At 53.0% G+C, this 17,983-nt stretch overlaps 1 protein-coding gene across 15 annotated transcripts in view; it reads left to right on the top strand.

Annotated features, from left to right (window-relative positions):
* The window catches only part of Agrn (agrin), a 32,808-nt gene extending 16,821 nt beyond the window's left edge, over positions 1-15,987 (top strand). For 2 of the 15 annotated variants that reach the window (XM_087660464.1, XM_087660474.1), the window contains 36 exons: positions 886-1,101; positions 1,171-1,395; positions 1,487-1,711; positions 1,849-2,055; positions 3,042-3,260; positions 3,333-3,527; positions 3,606-3,806; positions 3,889-4,037; positions 4,123-4,228; positions 5,230-5,346; positions 5,424-5,588; positions 5,732-5,875; positions 5,967-6,091; positions 6,165-6,270; positions 6,348-6,680; positions 6,785-6,922; positions 7,344-7,471; positions 7,587-7,701; positions 7,784-7,903; positions 8,016-8,363; positions 8,450-8,642; positions 8,797-9,012; positions 9,382-9,611; positions 9,699-9,833; positions 10,002-10,098; positions 10,183-10,347; positions 10,510-10,621; positions 10,834-10,845; positions 11,056-11,172; positions 11,319-11,511; positions 11,595-11,682; positions 11,877-11,900; positions 13,397-13,429; positions 13,716-13,940; positions 14,219-14,322; positions 14,573-15,987. In XM_087660464.1, the coding sequence (XP_087516590.1) occupies positions 886-1,101; positions 1,171-1,395; positions 1,487-1,711; positions 1,849-2,055; positions 3,042-3,260; positions 3,333-3,527; positions 3,606-3,806; positions 3,889-4,037; positions 4,123-4,228; positions 5,230-5,346; positions 5,424-5,588; positions 5,732-5,875; positions 5,967-6,091; positions 6,165-6,270; positions 6,348-6,680; positions 6,785-6,922; positions 7,344-7,471; positions 7,587-7,701; positions 7,784-7,903; positions 8,016-8,363; positions 8,450-8,642; positions 8,797-9,012; positions 9,382-9,611; positions 9,699-9,833; positions 10,002-10,098; positions 10,183-10,347; positions 10,510-10,621; positions 10,834-10,845; positions 11,056-11,172; positions 11,319-11,511; positions 11,595-11,682; positions 11,877-11,900; positions 13,397-13,429; positions 13,716-13,940; positions 14,219-14,322; positions 14,573-14,730 (5,684 nt within the window). In that variant the 3' untranslated portion in view covers positions 14,731-15,987. 15 annotated transcript variants of the gene reach the window in all.
* Positions 15,988-17,983: the final 1,996 nt, after the last annotated feature.

Below are 17,983 nucleotides of genomic sequence, written 5' to 3'. Positions count from 1 at the left end.
GAATAGAGGACAGGTTGAGGCAGGGCAGGACAGTGTGCTTCTGGACGAGAGAGACCTACTGGAGAGGTATGAGGGAAGGCAGCAATAAAAAAGGGAAGGGGATGTGTGGAACAAAGTTCCAGACTCCTAGCATTACACAGTGCCCATCAGGCCTGGAGGAAAGTAAGAGGTTGGGGGTCAGGGGGTGAACTCAGAAGGTTATGGAGGTGCTCGTTACTTGGGGGGATAGCAGGATTCAGGTGGACACAGAAGCACCACCCTCCTGCCCCCCAGAAAGGAGCCACAGCAGCCTTAGATGAGGTGAGTCCGAGTTTTGTGACGTAGAAACAGACAGATGTAACTCCTATAGCCGGCTTCCTTCATCTCTATCTCTTAATCCCTCAAGCTAGCAATGGCCAGGCTCTCTCTGAGATTACATAGGCCCCTCAGTGTGTATCCATACCCAAATCCTTCAAAGCCCTTCCAGGGCAGCTACCCTCACATTCAACCGCAGCAACCACAAGGGCTGAGTTCTCGTGGTTGGAGAGCATCCGCAGCTGGGGCCCTCTCCTGCTGTGTGTTAAGGTGCAGGGAATAAGTGCTCTGTCCTATTGTGGGTGCATGAACGCTGTGGTTGTAAGGTGTGTAGTGAGGGAAACTGCCCTCCCATGTGGGAAGGTCCCAGGAGTCTTCCAAGGGTAGGGTTGAGCATAAGCATCGTGACAGTTGTAGGCTGTAGGTGCTTATGGGTTTGGGTGGGACCTTAGTCATGTGAATTCTTGGATGTGCGTCTCCCCATGAAATTGGGCACAAACAGAATGTGGCACAAGGGCTCATGGGTGTGTGGACCTAGAAACGGACCGTGGTGGCCTGCCTCTGAATACCCTTTCTCTGGTCTAAACTCAGTATGCAGGGGAATGTTATGTGGCTTTGGTGCTGTGTGTGAACCTAGTATTGAGGATCCAGGCCGTGCCTCCTGTGTGTGCAAGAAGAATGCTTGCCCTGCTACGGTGGCTCCTGTGTGTGGCTCAGATGCCTCCACCTATAGCAACGAGTGCGAGCTGCAGCGCGCGCAGTGCAACCAGCAACGGCGCATCCGCCTGCTTCGCCAAGGGCCATGTGGTAAGTGACCGTGGGAGGTGGGGGGCAGCCCAGTGGACAATCGGCATGACCCCACCTGCACACCCACAGGGTCCCGGGACCCCTGTGCCAACGTGACCTGCAGTTTCGGTAGTACCTGTGTACCTTCGGCTGACGGACAGACTGCCTCATGTCTGTGTCCTACAACCTGCTTCGGGGCCCCTGATGGCACAGTGTGTGGCAGTGACGGTGTTGACTACCCTAGTGAATGCCAGCTGCTTAGTCATGCCTGTGCCAGCCAGGAGCACATCTTCAAGAAGTTCAATGGTCCTTGTGGTAAGCAAAGCACTCTGCACGGCCTCTCCCCATACTCGACTCTTCAGTGTGCACTGGTGACAGCTCCTGATTTTCTGCTCTTGGACTTTAGATCCCTGCCAGGGCAGCATGTCAGACCTGAACCACATTTGCCGTGTGAACCCACGTACACGGCACCCAGAAATGCTTCTGCGGCCTGAGAACTGCCCTGCCCAGCACACGCCTATCTGTGGAGATGATGGGGTCACCTATGAAAACGACTGTGTCATGAGCCGTATAGGTGCAACCCGTGGCCTGCTTCTCCAGAAAGTACGCTCTGGTCAATGCCAAACTCGAGGTTGGTGCTCCCAGAGGATGGATCCAGCCCTGTCACCGTGGCTCGTTAGGCCCCCGTCCCTTCATACCTGTATCCCCATGCACTGTGTCAGGTGTCCACGAGTCTGTCAGGTGTCTGATTTCCTTGTCTACTCCCAGACCAGTGCCCGGAGACCTGCCAGTTTAACTCCGTATGCCTGTCCCGCCGTGGCCGTCCCCACTGTTCCTGCGATCGTGTCACCTGTGATGGGTCTTACAGGCCTGTGTGTGCCCAAGATGGGCACACATACAACAATGACTGTTGGCGCCAACAGGCTGAGTGTCGACAACAGCGGGCCATTCCTCCCAAGCACCAGGGCCCGTGTGGTGAGCAGCCTGGGATCCGGCTGGGAATAGCTGGTCTTGCATCACTCCTCGTCCCTATCATACACCATCTCCATCTCGTCATATTCCTCCTGGGGTCCCGGGCTGGAGTCACTTGGGAGGGTGCTGGTGTGTGGAGGCTATGAGGAGGGGAACTGGGGAACCTGGGAAGTGGGACAAAAGGCAGTGTGCACTTGGCCTTGCTACACCAGCAGGTTCTCTGGTCCATCATCATCAGTCTCCGTACTGCACGGGGAACAGACTGCTTGGGTGGGCAGGAGTGGATGTGATACTGGAGAGTTCTTGCTCTAGGAACACAGTGCAGTCCCAAGCCTCTTAGAGGTAGATAGTAATTTGGGGTTTGAGGGACCAGTGGAGAGGGTGGAGGAAATTGGGCAGTGGCCAGCAGGCCCCTTTGGAGTTGTGGGCCTCTATGGCCCTGCCTGCCTCTGCTGTCTGTCTTGGTCAGTCCTCTGTCCATCTTTCTTTCTGCATCTGTCTGTTTCTTCTTGGTCCTTCCTTCCCTCTCCGCTCCGACTCTTGTGTCTTCCAGCCTGACCTGCTGGCAGGATGAGGTGCTGCGCCTGCCCGCCAGGAGCCCACAGCCCGAGGTCTGCCCCTGGCGCGGCTGGGGGGAGTGGCTTGCTACTGCCTGGCCTTCTGGTCCTCAGAGCAAGTTGACAGACACCTTCTTCCCTGTGTAGTTTGTGATTGTGGGGTGTAGTTTTCCTATCCATGGCAGAAAAGTTTCAACCCCCCATGTGCATGATATCCCAGGGCTGCTGGTGGTCCAGGGTCAGTGACCTGCTATGGGCAGTCAGAAACTCATGTCCCCATCCACCTCTGTTATGTGTCTGTCCCTTTCTCTGCTGTGTCCTGTGCATCTAGCTTTCCTCCGCCATTCCCACCCTGGAGAGGGGCTGTTGCATGGGAGTGGGCTTTGTCCACAGATGGAGGAGAATGTGGACTGAGTACTTCATCCTCCCCAGACCAGACCCCGTCCCCATGCCATGGAGTGCAATGTGCATTTGGGGCAGTATGCACAGTGAAGAACGGGAAAGCCGAGTGCGAGTGCCAGCGGGTGTGCTCCGGCATCTACGATCCTGTGTGCGGCAGTGACGGTGTCACTTACGGCAGTGTGTGCGAGCTGGAATCCATGGCCTGTACCCTTGGGCGGGAAATCCAAGTGGCCCGCAGAGGACCCTGTGGTCAGTGACGGGCAAGTGGGTTGGGTTGGGAGGAGGCTTCTGGTCAACATGGTGATAGAGCTTCCTCCCCAGACCCATGTGGGCAGTGCCGTTTTGGATCCCTGTGCGAGGTGGAAACTGGACGCTGTGTGTGCCCCTCTGAGTGTGTGGAGTCAGCCCAGCCCGTATGCGGTTCTGATGGACACACATACGCTAGTGAATGTGAGCTGCATGTCCACGCCTGTACGCACCAGATCAGCCTATACGTGGCCTCAGCTGGACACTGCCGTGAGTGGGACCAGAAGGGATAGGCTTCCGTGAGTCTCTCCATCAGGGAACCATGCTTATTCTTGCTTCTTCCTGTAGAGACCTGTGGAGAAAAAGTTTGTACTTTTGGGGCTGTGTGCTCAGCTGGACAGTGTGTATGTCCCCGTTGTGAGCACCCTCCACCTGGCCCTGTGTGTGGCAGTGATGGTGTCACCTACCTCAGTGCCTGTGAGCTACGCGAAGCTGCCTGTCAGCAGCAGGTACAAATTGAGGAGGCCCATGCAGGGCCATGTGAGCCGGGTAAGCTCAAGTAGCTGGTGTGAACCCCTAGATCCCAGTCTCTGACGGAGACCTCACGGGTGACTGCTCTTTTTCCCTGCAGCTGAGTGTGGCTCAGGGGGCTCTGGTTCTGGGGAGGACGACGAGTGTGAACAGGAGCTATGCCGGCAGCGTGGTGGTATCTGGGACGAGGACTCAGAAGATGGGCCATGTGTCTGTGACTTTAGCTGCCAGAGTGTCCCTAGAAGCCCAGTGAGTACCCCTACTGTCCCATGGTTCCAGGGCGGGTACGCTGAGGAGGGGGTCAAGGTTGCTGAGGTTGACCCCACTCCTCCAGGTGTGTGGCTCGGATGGAGTCACCTATGGCACCGAGTGTGATCTGAAGAAGGCCAGGTGCGAATCACAGCAAGAACTGTACGTTGCTGCTCAGGGAGCCTGCCGTGGTGAGTGGCTATACAGAGCACATCCAGCACGTGGTGGCGTGTTCATCATGTATTTGTGCTGTGTTTCTCTGTATGTGCGTGTTCTGTGGTGTATAACATAGAGATGTGAGGCTGTGGGCGTCTGCACACGCTGTGGTGACATTTATTATTGTTGATGATAATTTGTTTATTTACTTATTTGTTTACTTAGGTTTTCTTTTTGTTATTTTACTTATTTTGAGGCAGGATTTTGCTACATAGCCCTGGATGTTCTAGAACTAGCTACATAGATCAGGCTCATAGATCCGTCTGCTCCTTGAGTAGTGGGATTAAAGATGTGTACCAAGTACTCTATTCTACCAGCCAGATTAGGCTCTTTCACTCTTGTAGGAGAGATTGCTGCTAGGCTGGGAGTGGTGGCACACACCTTTAATCAGAGTCAAGCGGATCTCTGAGTGCGAGGTCAGCCTACAGAGCCAGTTCCAGGACAGTCAGGGCTACACAGAGAAACTCTTGTATTGGGAAAGAGAGAGAGAGAGGGAGAGAGAGAGAGAGACAGACAGACAGACAGAGACAGAGACAGAGAGACAGAGACAGAGACGGCGGGGGTGGGGATTGGGCCGATGTGTGTGTTTGTACGTGTACACAGATGTATCTAAACAAGAATAAATAATGTGTTAGAGGAATATGAGTGAGCACGTGTAAATGTGTCTTTATATATGTGTACCCTTAGATCTGTATGCATATCTGTTTGTGGCTCTGATAATGTGTGCGTGTGGATGAATGTCCCTACCTGAGTATGTGGCTTTTTATGTTTTATGGGTTTGGGGTTCTACGTTTGCTCTGTCTCTATATGTGATATGATGATTTCACCCATGACAGCCTCAGATTTTCGGTTCCCATTGAGATTTGATGTCAAAAGGAATGAGGTCATGTGGCAGGAATCACTGAGGCAGAATGATTGGGCTTAGGGTAAACAACCACCACTACATCAAATATGAACTATGTGCACTTCTCCTCAGGCCCTACCTTGGCTCCACTGCTACCTGTGGCCTTCCCACACTGTGCCCAAACCCCCTATGGCTGCTGCCAGGACAATTTCACTGCTGCCCAGGGTGTGGGCTTGGCTGGCTGTCCCAGTGAGTATTTGAACCCAGCCCTAACTGATCTAGCAGAGCTGTGCATCTCCAGTGACCAGTGCTTTCTCCTCTTGTAGGCACCTGCCATTGCAACCCCCATGGCTCCTACAGTGGCACTTGTGACCCAGCCACAGGGCAGTGCTCCTGCCGACCAGGTGTAGGAGGCCTCAGGTGTGATCGCTGTGAACCTGGCTTCTGGAACTTCCGTGGCATCGTCACCGATGGACATAGTGGTTGCACTCGTGAGTAATGAAACTACATGCATTCCTGCCTGTCTACCGCATCACTGATCATGTCTTGGCCTGACCAGTATCTGGTAGGGCTGGGGCAAGTAGGGAAACTTTTCTAGGTACAAACCATGAATTCTTCCCTCCCACTCTCCCAGCCTGCAGCTGCGACCCTCGGGGTGCCGTAAGGGATGACTGTGAACAGATGACTGGATTGTGTTCCTGTAGGCCTGGTGTGGCTGGTCCCAAGTGTGGACAGTGTCCAGATGGTCAAGTCCTGGGCCATCTAGGCTGTGAAGCAGGTGAGGGCAGGAGCTGGTGCTGACCTTAGGGTTCCCTGTGCTGAGGGTGGGAGTACCTGAGTTAGCAGGAATGTTTTTATCCCTGTGCCAGATCCCATGACACCTGTGACTTGTGTGGAGATACACTGCGAGTTCGGGGCCTCCTGCGTAGAGAAGGCTGGTTTTGCCCAATGTATCTGCCCAACCCTCACATGTCCAGAGGCTAACTCTACCAAGGTAAGGAGTGAACTATGTAGAGGGTATTGGGGATAAGGAGGCCTTTCCCAAGCATCCTTTCCCTGTACTCCAGGTCTGCGGATCAGACGGTGTGACATATGGCAATGAATGCCAGCTGAAGGCCATTGCCTGCCGCCAGCGTCTGGACATCTCCACTCAGAGTCTTGGTCCCTGCCAGGGTGAGGACCTAGGACTAAAACAAACCAGAAGGACCCAGCCCTGTTGACTCGAGCCCCTAACATCCTTCTTTTTGCAGAGAGTGTTACTCCTGGGGCTTCCCCAACATCTGCATCTATGACTACCCCAAGGCATATCCTGAGCAAGACGCTGCCATTTCCCCACAACAGCCTTCCTCTGTCTCCCGGCAGTACTACCCATGATTGGCCCACCCCATTACCCATATCACCTCACACCACAGTCAGCATCCCCAGAAGCACCGCGTGGCCTGTGCTGACCGTGCCCCCTACAGCAGCAGCCTCTGACGTAACCAGTCTCGCAACATCAATCTTCAGTGAATCTGGCAGCGCCAATGGGAGTGGCGACGAGGAACTGAGTGGAGATGAGGAGGCCAGTGGGGGCGGGTCTGGGGGTGAGCCGGGCCTCAGGGACTTGTGGGCAGGTCTGAGGGTGATGTGGGGGCAGAGCCCAAGAGTGGCTCCTCCCCAGGGCTGCGCTTAGACTACATTTCCCCAGGACTTGAGCCCCCGGTGGGCAGCATTGTGGTGACCCATGGGCCACCCATCGAGAGGGCTTCCTGCTACAACTCACCTTTGGGCTGCTGCTCAGATGGCAAGACACCCTCACTGGACTCCGAAGGCTCCAACTGTCCTGGTAAGTGAACCTTGGGGAAGGGATGAGCTTGAGGAACAGCATAGATAGGAGTGCTGTCTTCACCCCTCGGCAGCAGGTCGGTATAAGGTTATGGTGTTCTGGCTCCAGCACTTCGAGTGTGTGGGGGGATTAAGTTTGGCACACACATGCACTCTGGTTTCAACCATTGAATATGCATGTGTGCCAAGGACCCGATACCTAACCCATCTTTCTCCTTGCAAGCCAGCTTGGGGCACCTGCTCCTAGGAATTGCCTGGTAACTGACGCCAGCCCAGCCCTGGGGTTCCCACTTACTAACCCCATGGTCATCTGACTAACACCCCCTGCCCTGCACCCCACATGGCTTGCTGTGGGCCTTGCTTCTGTGGCTGCCTCGGAGGCTAGATGGCATTGGCAGGGCCTCACTGCCCCTCCCCCACAGCTACCAAGGCATTCCAGGGCGTGCTGGAGCTTGAGGGGGTCGAGGGACAGGAACTGTTCTACACACCTGAGATGGCTGACCCCAAGTCAGAGTTGTTTGGGGAGACCGCAAGGAGCATTGAAAGCACGGTATGAGGGTTTGTGGGTTGTTCGTTTAGGACACACCCAGATGACTGGCTTAAGCGAATCAATCTTAACTGGGTTTAGACAGTGCCTTGTGCCCTCACCCATTACCTGCTCACAGCTGGACGACCTGTTCCGGAATTCAGACGTCAAGAAGGACTTCTGGAGTGTCCGCCTACGGGAACTGGGGCCTGGCAAGTTGGTCCGCGCCATTGTGGACGTTCACTTTGACCCTAGTAAGCCCCTGTTCCCCTCACGGGAGATGATGGGTATGGACTACAGGGAGCCAGGTCATGCTCAGGACCCTCCTCTCCCCAGCCACAGCCTTCCAGGCATCAGATGTGGGTCAGGCCTTGCTCCGACAGATCCAGGTATCTAGGCCATGGGCCCTGGCAGTGAGGAGGCCTCTGCAGGAACATGTGCGATTCTTAGACTTTGGTGAGTACCAGGTTAGGTCTCATCCTGCCTGTCCTTCCTTCTAGCCTCCATACCTCAACAATACTTTGTATGCCCTGTGGCCTGCATACTTGACAGTTACCCTTCCCTGTAGACTGGTTTCCCACTTTCTTTATGGGAGCTGCAACAGGAACTACAGCTGCTATGGCCACAGCCAGAGCCACCACTGTGAGCCGACTGCCGGCCTCTTCCGTCACCCCACGAGTCTACCCCAGTCACACCAGCCGGCCTGTTGGCAGAACTACAGCACCACCAACCACTCGCCGGCCACCAACCACTGCCACCAACATGGACCGGCCTCGGACCCCAGGCCATCAACAGCCCTCAAAGTCCTGTGATTCCCAACCTTGCCTCCATGGAGGTACCTGCCAGGACCAGGATTCTGGCAAGGGTTTCACCTGCAGCTGTACTGCAGGCAGGGGTGGCTCTGTCTGTGAGAAAGGTGAGGTCACCCATTGCTAGAGGGTTTGGGGTTATGGCCAGAGGGTATAGCAGGGTCGTAGGTTTAACTCTGTCTGTCTTCTGCAGTACAACCCCCCTCCATGCCAGCTTTTAAGGGCCACTCCTTCTTGGCCTTCCCCACCCTCCGAGCCTACCACACACTGCGCCTAGCACTGGAATTCCGGGCTTTGGAGACAGAGGGACTGCTACTCTACAATGGCAATGCACGCGGCAAAGATTTCCTGGCTCTGGCTCTGTTGGATGGGCGTGTGCAGTTCAGGTGGGCACGGTGGATGGGGTAGTACATGGGCAGATATAGTACGGTGGCAGAGATCAACCCAGACCCCGTGAATCTAGGGAATGAAATCCTGTGGGCCGTGGGCGAGGTGAGGTAGGCCTGGACCAACATCCTGAGCACAGACTCCCATGTCTAGGTTTGACACAGGCTCAGGGCCAGCAGTGCTAACGAGCTTAGTGCCAGTGGAACCAGGACGGTGGCACCGCCTCGAGTTGTCACGGCATTGGCGTCAGGGCACACTTTCTGTGGATGGCGAGACTCCTGTTGTAGGTGAAAGTCCCAGTGGCACCGATGGCCTCAACTTGGACACGAACCTCTATGTGGGTGGTATCCCAGAAGAACAAGTTGCCATGTGAGCAGAGTAGGCTGGGCCTGGCTGGGCCCCTGGTCTCTGACTCTGTGACAAATGATGGGTAGTAGAGGAATGGGTGCGGATGGTGGCTGTAACTTTGACCTTGACCAATCTTCTGGCCCTCTATCTGTTCTGGCCGTACTACCTTTGATGAGACCTGTGAAGGTGGCTATCCCTGACCTTCAGCCCTGACCCTTGACCCTTATACCCACCTCCCAATTCTGTCTTGTCACTGAGCTGGCCACCCTGTGGACACAATAAAGAGAGTAGGCATGGGGCATTCCGGATCCCTAGCCATGGTTTATGGGGCATGTAAGTATTACAGATGACTGTGAGAGGGTGCCTCTGACTGACCCCCTCTGGTATCAGGGTGCTTGATCGGACCTCTGTGGGCGTTGGCCTGAAAGGATGCATTCGTATGCTGGATATCAACAATCAGCAGCTGGAGCTTAGCGACTGGCAGAGGGCTGCGGTTCAAAGCTCTGGTGTGGGAGAATGTGGAGACCATCCGTGCTTACCTAACCCCTGCCATGGTGGGGCCCTATGCCAGGCACTGGAGGCTGGCATGTTCCTCTGTCAGTGCCCGCCTGGCCGCTTTGGTGAGAACTAGCCTGGTGCCCGGGGAGGAATCTAGATGTTGTGGGAAGACTCATGTTTCCTGGAACCCCCATCCAATCTCCCCTCAGGCCCAACTTGTGCAGATGAAAAGAGCCCCTGCCAGCCGAACCCCTGCCATGGGGCAGCCCCCTGTCGTGTGCTTTCCAGCGGTGGGGCCAAGTGCGAGTGCCCCCTGGGACGCAGTGGTACCTTCTGTCAGACAGGTGAGGTCAAAGAGCTGCTGGGGAAGGATGAGGGGTTACAGTCACATTCATGGGTTGATTTGGGGTCTGGTATATGATCCGGTTAGGGTTGTATTTGATCATTTAGATACAGTAGTAGGGAAACCAGGGCCTGCAATCTTGTTTTGACATCTGTTTGGCCCTCCATAGTCCTGGAGACTGCTGGCTCCCGGCCCTTCCTGGCTGACTTTAATGGCTTCTCCTACCTGGAACTGAAAGGCTTGCACACCTTCGAGAGAGACCTAGGGTTAGTAGGGCAGGAGGATTAAGGGAAGGGAGCTAACCTGATGAGGAGACCATGACACGCTCCCACAACTCCACGTGACCCCAGGGAGAAGATGGCGCTGGAGATGGTGTTCTTGGCTCGTGGGCCCAGTGGCTTACTCCTCTACAATGGGCAGAAGACAGATGGCAAGGGGGACTTTGTATCCCTGGCCCTGCATAACCGGCACCTAGAGTTCTGCTATGACCTTGGCAAGGGGGCTGCAGTCATCAGGTGGGCATTAACCAGGGTTGGCCCTAGACATTCTACACAGATCACAAGGTGGACCTAAAGGACTACCTGGTTGGGATGACGGTATCTATACCAGGGTTATGTGCTAGTGCCTCTTGAGCTCTGGGTGAGCAAAGACCAAAGCCTACTCATACCTTTTTGCAGGAGCAAAGAGCCCATAGCCCTGGGAACCTGGGTCAGGGTATTCCTGGAACGAAATGGCCGCAAGGGTGCCCTTCAAGTGGGTGATGGTCCCCGTGTGCTAGGGGAATCTCCGGTGAGCATCCAGTGCATGAGGAAGGTCTAGACCTCCCACACCCCAGTCCCACCACTTCCCTTCCTCCTCCCTGGGGGCTTCACAGACACTGATAGCCACCTCTCACAGAACTGTTTTCTCTGTCTGCCCTGTGCCTCGGTCTGTCTCCTTTTTGCTCCCACTGCTCTCTGGCTCTTGCTCTGCAATCCCCCCACCTGCTCTCCGGATGTCAGAAATCCCGCAAGGTACTGTTGGCCTCTTACCCAGCTCAACTCACCATCTCTTGTACCCATTCCTAGAGTAGCCCTTTCCCACTAAGACCTAGTCTGCCATTTCTGTGTGATTAATGCCGCCTCCTAGATAGTGAGGGGTGGGTGTGGGGCATCAAGCAGTTGGGCATACTTCAGGCCAGTGGGTGGATCAGACATTGACCCTTTACCCCATGCCTCCTATAGGTTCCGCACACCATGCTCAACCTCAAGGAGCCTCTCTATATTGGGGGAGCTCCTGACTTCAGCAAGCTGGCCAGGGGGGCTGCAGTGTCCTCTGGCTTCAATGGTGTCATCCAGCTGGTATGGAGATGGGCACCAGCCACAAACCACATAGCCACAGTGGGGTGGAGAGGGTCATTGTATGTGGGGATTACGTCCCAGGTGGGGGTTGTCTCATCAGAGAAGGTAGCAGACATGACTAAGGTGCTCCCTCCTCTCTTCTTCAGGTGTCTCTAAGAGGCCATCAACTGCTGACTCAGGAGCATGTGTTGCGGGCAGTAGATGTCTCACCTTTTGCAGACCACCCTTGTACCCAGGCCTTGGGCAACCCCTGCCTTAATGGGGGCTCGTGTGTCCCGAGGGAAGCCACTTATGAATGCCTGTGTCCTGGGGGCTTCTCTGGGCTGCACTGCGAAAAGGGTGAGCACTGGCAGCCCAGGGCTGAGACTTGACGTGGCTTGGAGATCTCACCTGAGGCCCATTTCATCCCATCTGTCTCCCAGGGCTAGTTGAGAAGTCAGTGGGGGACCTAGAAACACTGGCCTTTGATGGGCGGACCTACATCGAATACCTCAATGCTGTGATTGAGAGGTAACATGCAGTCAGGAGCCAGGCACTCCCTTCTACCCTCTACCCTCGGCTGTCTTGTCTGGTCCTGTCTGTGCATGCCATGCAGGGTATGGGTGTTAGATTCTCCACATCCCTCTCAGCTCTGGCCCGGAGGGAAGGCCCAGAATCTACTCTACCCACTTCATTCTCACTATCTCTGTCTCTTTGTTTACAAGCGAGCTGACCAATGAGATCCCAGCGTAAGTAGGCTCTTGGCTCTAGTCATGCCTTGGCACTCACTCATGTCCATGCTTTGCTCCCAGCATCACAGTCTTGAGCCCTATTGAAGGTAGAATTTCTACCCTGGATGGAGAATGGGATCGGGGCCTGTTCATACCCTGTCAGGCTCAGCTTCCTGCCTTGGAAGTGATCAGTCCTCTACCTAGGATTCACCCACACCACTGAGGCTCCATTGCAAGTGTGATTTTGTGCTTGTGTATACATGTTTCTATGTGTATGTACTTGGTATGTACTCGGTATGTACTTGGGTTGTATCTGATTTGTGGGTATGTATGTATGTATGTATGTATTGTATCTACATATGCCCATATGTGCTTTCGACGTGCACCTGTGTATGTAAATGTGAGTTTGTATAGATGTGTGAATTATGTATGCAAGTGTGTGTCTGGTGTGTGTGTGTGTGTCTGTGGGGTGTGTGTGTGTCTGTGGTGTGTGTGTCTGTGGTGTGTGTGTGTGTATGTATGTGGTGTGTGTGTGTCTGTGGTGTGTGTGTGTGTATGTATGTGGTGTGTGTGTGTGTCTGGTGTGTGTGTGTCTGTGGTGTGTGTGTGTGTGTCTGGTGTGTGTGTGTCTGTGGTGTGTGTGTGTGTGTGTGTGTCTGTGGTATGTGTGTGTATGTCTGTGGTGTGTGTGTATTTATTTGGTGTGTATGTGTCTGTGGTGTGTGTGTGTATGTGGTGTGTGGGTGTGTATGTCTGTGGTGTGTGTGTGTGTGTGTGTGTATGTGGTGTGTGTATGTATGTGGTGTGTGTGTGTGTCTGTGGTGTGTGTGTGTGTATGTGGTGTGTGTGTGTGTGTGTGTGTCTGTGGTGTGTGTGTGTGTCTGTGGTGTGTGTGTGTATGTATGTGGTGTGTGTGTGTGTCTGTGGTGTGTGTGTGTATGTATGTGGTGTGTGTGTGTGTCTGTGGTGTGTGTGTATGTATGTGGTGTGTGTGTGTGTCTGTGGTGTGTGTGTGTGTGTGTCTGTGGTGTGTGTGTGTGTCTGTGGTGTGTGTGTGTATGTATGTGGTGTGTGTGTGTGTCTGTGGTGTGTGTGTGTGTGTGTCTGTGGTGTGTGTGTGTGTGTCTGTGGTGTGTGGGTGGGTGGGTGTGTATGTATGTGGTGTGTGTGTGTGTCTGTGGTGTGTGTGTGGGTGTGTGTGTGTGTGCATGCACGCGCACAGACATGGTCATATATATATGCTAGGTCATCTCCAAGGCTGCTGCCATCAGAACACCTTTGTGATTCCATATCACCAATGCCTCTCTCCTTGTACTAACTACCCATCAGGGCATGTCCCCAACATACATATTACATAAGGGTCACTGCCAGAGCCCTTTGTGGGAAGGGCCATTGACACTCTGGAGTTATGCTTGCTCTGCCTCTCATCTGCACATGTTGACAAAGGGGATTTTGGCCTGCATTCAGCCTGTCTTGTCTCCTGCTTACTGCTTCCCTCTCTTCCTGCTTCTAAGCCCTGAAACTCTGGATTCCCGGGCCCTTTTCAGGTAAGCACATGGCAGTACTTGAGAGACCCAGCTCATTACGTTGCCAGGTGCTTGCCTCTCGTCTGCCACCTCTCTCACCAACTTTGTCCAGTTGACCGTGTCTACCACCATCTCTCCTTTGTCGAATTGTTGGTGTTGCCCTGCCCAGCCAGTTGCCTGGGTCTGATCACCAGCTTCTGGCCTCTGTGATAGTAGCTTAAGCTTTTGTGCTCTAACAGCGCCCTCACCCACCCGACTCCATTGCCTACTACCCTGGCAGCCCTTGACCCACCCTTTTGCTTTTCAGTGAGAAGGCACTGCAGAGCAACCACTTTGAACTGAGCTTACGCACTGAGGCCACTCAGGGGCTGGTGCTGTGGATTGGCAAGGCTGCAGAACGTGCAGATTACATGGCCCTGGCCATCGTGGACGGGCACCTGCAACTGAGCTATGACCTAGGTTCCCAGCCAGTTGTGCTGCGCTCCACTGTGAAGGTCAACACCAACCGCTGGCTTCGAATCAGGGCTCACAGGTGAGTGAAGCCCCCTGAGAACAGCGGTGGGTGGTGGATGAACTTTCTTAGCTGAGTCCGTGGTCACTGGCAGCCTGACTCGGGCCTGTTAGTGAGAAGGGGAAGAGGGAACGTAAGACGACATGGGAGAAGCAGTCAGCCGCTGCCTGCCGGGATAACACAGAGTGTTACCTTCGGGGTGCGGTACCTACAGGGCATGTGATGGAGAAAATGTGGTTCTAGGTCCTAGAGGAGGTAGGGAGGATGCTCTTGACAGCTTTGTCCCACCCATCCCCTAGGGAGCACAGGGAAGGTTCCCTTCAGGTGGGCAATGAAGCCCCTGTGACTGGATCTTCCCCATTGGGTGCCACGCAACTGGACACAGATGGAGCCCTGTGGCTTGGTGAGTGTTTGGAACTGGCCAGGGGAGGGTCTCAAACTGTATGATAGGTAGATTCTCCTAGAGCTGACATCTGAAGTGGCCCATCTAGATAACAAATGGGGTGGACTCTCCAGGGCAGGGCAGTGCCCTCTTCTTCATTAACCTTGCGGATCTTAGTCTGTGCACATGCATAGCACCCCACTGGTATTCAGGTGCTGGTGGGCCCCATATGTTGGCTTCAGCACCTGCTAATCTTCTCTCTGTCCTGTAGGAGGCCTGCAGAAGCTTCCTGTGGGGCAGGCTCTACCCAAGGCCTATGGCACAGGTTTTGTGGGCTGTCTGCGGGACGTGGTAGTGGGCCATCGCCAGTTGCATCTGCTGGAGGACGCTGTCACCAAACCAGAGCTAAGACCCTGCCCCACTCCCTGAGCTGCCACCAGAGCTGCCACCTTCCCTACTGTAATTATTTTCTATTTTTGTAAACTTGTTGCATTTTTATATGATTTTTTTTGACTGCACGTTGGCCAGAAGGACTGCTGGCCTGGCCTCCTTTCCGTCCGGGCAGCTGTGCTGCAGAGACAAAGTGGTGCTAAGGGACTCTTAAGTAGACCGTAGCACCTAGAGCCCTGGGCTTTGAAGGCAGCCTTAGGACACCCTCCTCTGCCTAAGGTACCGTGCCTCAGCCCCTTGCACTGTATGTTCCTACCTGTCCACTTGTATTGGTCCTTTGGGTCTCCTGGCCCATTGCTAGGCCCTGTTTGTGTGTTATTAATGTGTTATTGGATGAGAACTGTATCCCTGAGCAGGAGGGTGCTGTTGGGGTTGAGGGGGCCCTTCATTAAACCAAGTAACATTGGGTCCTTTGTAGGTTCCCACTTAAGCTGCTCTCCTGTGTGTGCTAAGGGCCAGCCTCACCCCAAGCTAGCCTGGACCCCTAGTGCTCCCTGTGACAATACTGTGATATAAAAAACCTGATAATTGGGGCATCATCTTACTTCCCAAAATGTGTTTGCCTGTCCCTGGAGGCTGTAAACAGAAGCCAGGCTCCATCTAGGTTGTCCTGGCTGGTCCTCAGTTGGCCTTCCCCACCTACTCAGTTACCCTGAACATGGTCATCCTTTCCCCAAAACATCAGGCCACTTAGGAATCCCTAAGAGGGAGTGCGTCACTACGGGATGTGGTTGACCTCCATTGCTTACCTGCCTAAGCAGCCAGCTACATCTGTCTCTCAAAGATGTCCAGCCAGACTCCTAACTATATTCTTCAACCATTGATTTTGTTTGATTTCTGATGTGGAAGTGCGGTCATTCCTGTTCTAACGCACAGCAAACTTTAATTGGTCTAACGTGAGGGCAACCCACAGTTGGTCCACTGTAACGATGGTCATCCTTGTTTGAGTGACAGTTACTGCCGGGTGTCCAGCCAAGGGCAGGTACTAGAATGGCAGAGATGACTATAGAGCCAAAAATGACTGAAACTGAAGCAACTGTCTGCTCCTCCATCCCCTATCTTTAATGTCCATCACAGTCATCTCGGGAGAAAAACCAGACAAATCTGGGATGGGGGCAGTCTGACCTTCTTCCTGCTTCGGTGATCAAGGCTAGAGGGAACTGCATGGTATCTTGTTACTAACTCCAGTATGTGTCAATGTCAAATACCATGAAATAAAGTCTGAAAACCTTAAAATGGGGACTGTGTTTGTACTTACCAGCCTGCTGGCTTCTTGCTCACGTTCAGGAGGCACAGACTTCAAGCTCTCCTGTCCCTCAGTGGAGAAAGTAGAACATGAACTGGGAATCCACCATTCCTTTTGGCTGAGCTGCCTTACATGTTGAGCATGTAATGCTGGAAGTGGGGTGGGCACAGGATATGTGTGAGGGCTAACTCAAAGGGTACCATTCTTGGGCAGCAAAGCTACAGTGTATCTGTGTATGAGCATGTTGTAAGGAAGGGAGCTAGTGGTTGCATGGAGGATAAAACCAGGCAAATAGGGTAAACATGCCTTTGTGGAAATATATGAGCTAGAATAGTAGCCAGGCAGCCCTTTTTCTGGCTCAGATGTATATGGTGGGAGACATTAACTAGGAAGCCCTGAGAAAGAAATTCTGATCACTGGCACCTCCGAAAATATATAAGTAGGAAGTCTTCAAGATGTTGAAGCTCCCCCTAAGATCAGGAAGAGAAAAGAGGTTGTACAGTTGGCTCAGTGGCTCCTTGAACTCGTGACTTAAATTTAAAATCATGCTATTCTGATTTTGTGTTGATAAAGTCTGTCTTAGTGTTTTATTGCTGTGAAAAGAGACCATGACCTCAGAATCTTAGGGTTTCTATTGCTATGAAGAGACACCATGACCACACAACTCTTATAAAGGAAAACATTCCATGGGGCTGGCTTACAGTTTCAGAACCTGTTATCGCCGTAGCAGAAAGCGTGGTGGCATGCAGACAGACAGGGTGCTGGAGAAGGAGCTGAGAGTTTTACATCTCGATTCGCAGGCAAGAGGAAGAGACAATCATACTAGGCCTGGCTTGAGCATTTGAGACCTCAAAGCCTGCCCCTAATGACACACTCCTTCAACAAATCCACACCTACCCCAACAAAGCTTTATCTCCATAGAGTGCCACTCTATGGGCCTATGGGGGCCATTTTTACTCATTCCTCATTCCACTCCTTGGCCCCCATAGGCGTGTAGCCATATAACACAAAACACATTTAGTCCAACTTCAAAAGTCCCCAGTCCACCACAGTATCAACCCTGTTTAAAAATTTAAAGTCTCTTTTGGGACTCATGCAATCTCAACTGTTATTCCCTATAAAATAAATCAAAATGAAAAACCAGATCACATAACTTCCAACATACAGTGGCACAGGCTCTACATTACCATTCTAACAGAGCATAGTGAGGAAATACCAAAACAATACCAAAGCTAGCTGGGCAACTGTCTAATGTCACGTCCGATGTTAAAGTAATCTTCAGATCTCCAACTCCTTTTATCTTTGTTGATCATAACACACTTCTTTCTCTTGGGCTGGCCACTCCCTGTTAGCAGCTCTCCGCAGCAGGTATCCCTCCATTGTGGCATTTCCAACATCTCGGATCTTCAAGGCTTCACATTTACAGCTTCACACAATGGCCTCTCTAGGCCTCCATACAGGGACACCCCTGACACATACTTGGCCTCAATGGCTTTCCTTAGCCGTGGAGGGAGATTCTATAACCCCTTTCTTCTATTCTTGACTCTAAAGTTTGAACTATGTGGCAAATTCTGCTGATTGCTGGGCCTGGAAAATGGCCCCCTTGTTCAAATACATTTTGTTTTTAATGGCTTCCTTCACTACCTCTAAGCTTGGCCATTCTGGAACTCTCTGTATAGACCCTGGCTGGGTAGGGTCATGCCCTGAGATCACTACTCCCTTTATTCTATCCAACATCAGACTTTAATCTTTTTATCTCCTTGAATACAGGACTTACCTCCATCCCACTTCCTGGCGCCCCTTTTCTCCCTGAACTGTATGTATATTTTGTTTTTCTTGCTCAGCTTGCTTCTTTTCATTATAGATCTTTCTCTATAAGAGTGAACACTAATAACACATGACAGAGTCGGTCCTAGGCTATTTGACATTTCCTCTGCTAATGCCAACCCAGAACTCTTCAGTTTAGCCCGAGGCAGACTTCGGACA

This window comes from Rattus norvegicus, chromosome 5 (genome assembly GCF_021556685.1).
Source record: "Rattus norvegicus strain SHRSP/BbbUtx chromosome 5, alternate assembly SHRSP_T2T, whole genome shotgun sequence".
Classification (NCBI taxonomy): Eukaryota; Metazoa; Chordata; class Mammalia; order Rodentia; family Muridae; genus Rattus; species Rattus norvegicus.
Note: the sequence above shows the minus strand (reverse complement) of the source record. Positions and strands in the feature narration are given on the sequence as shown.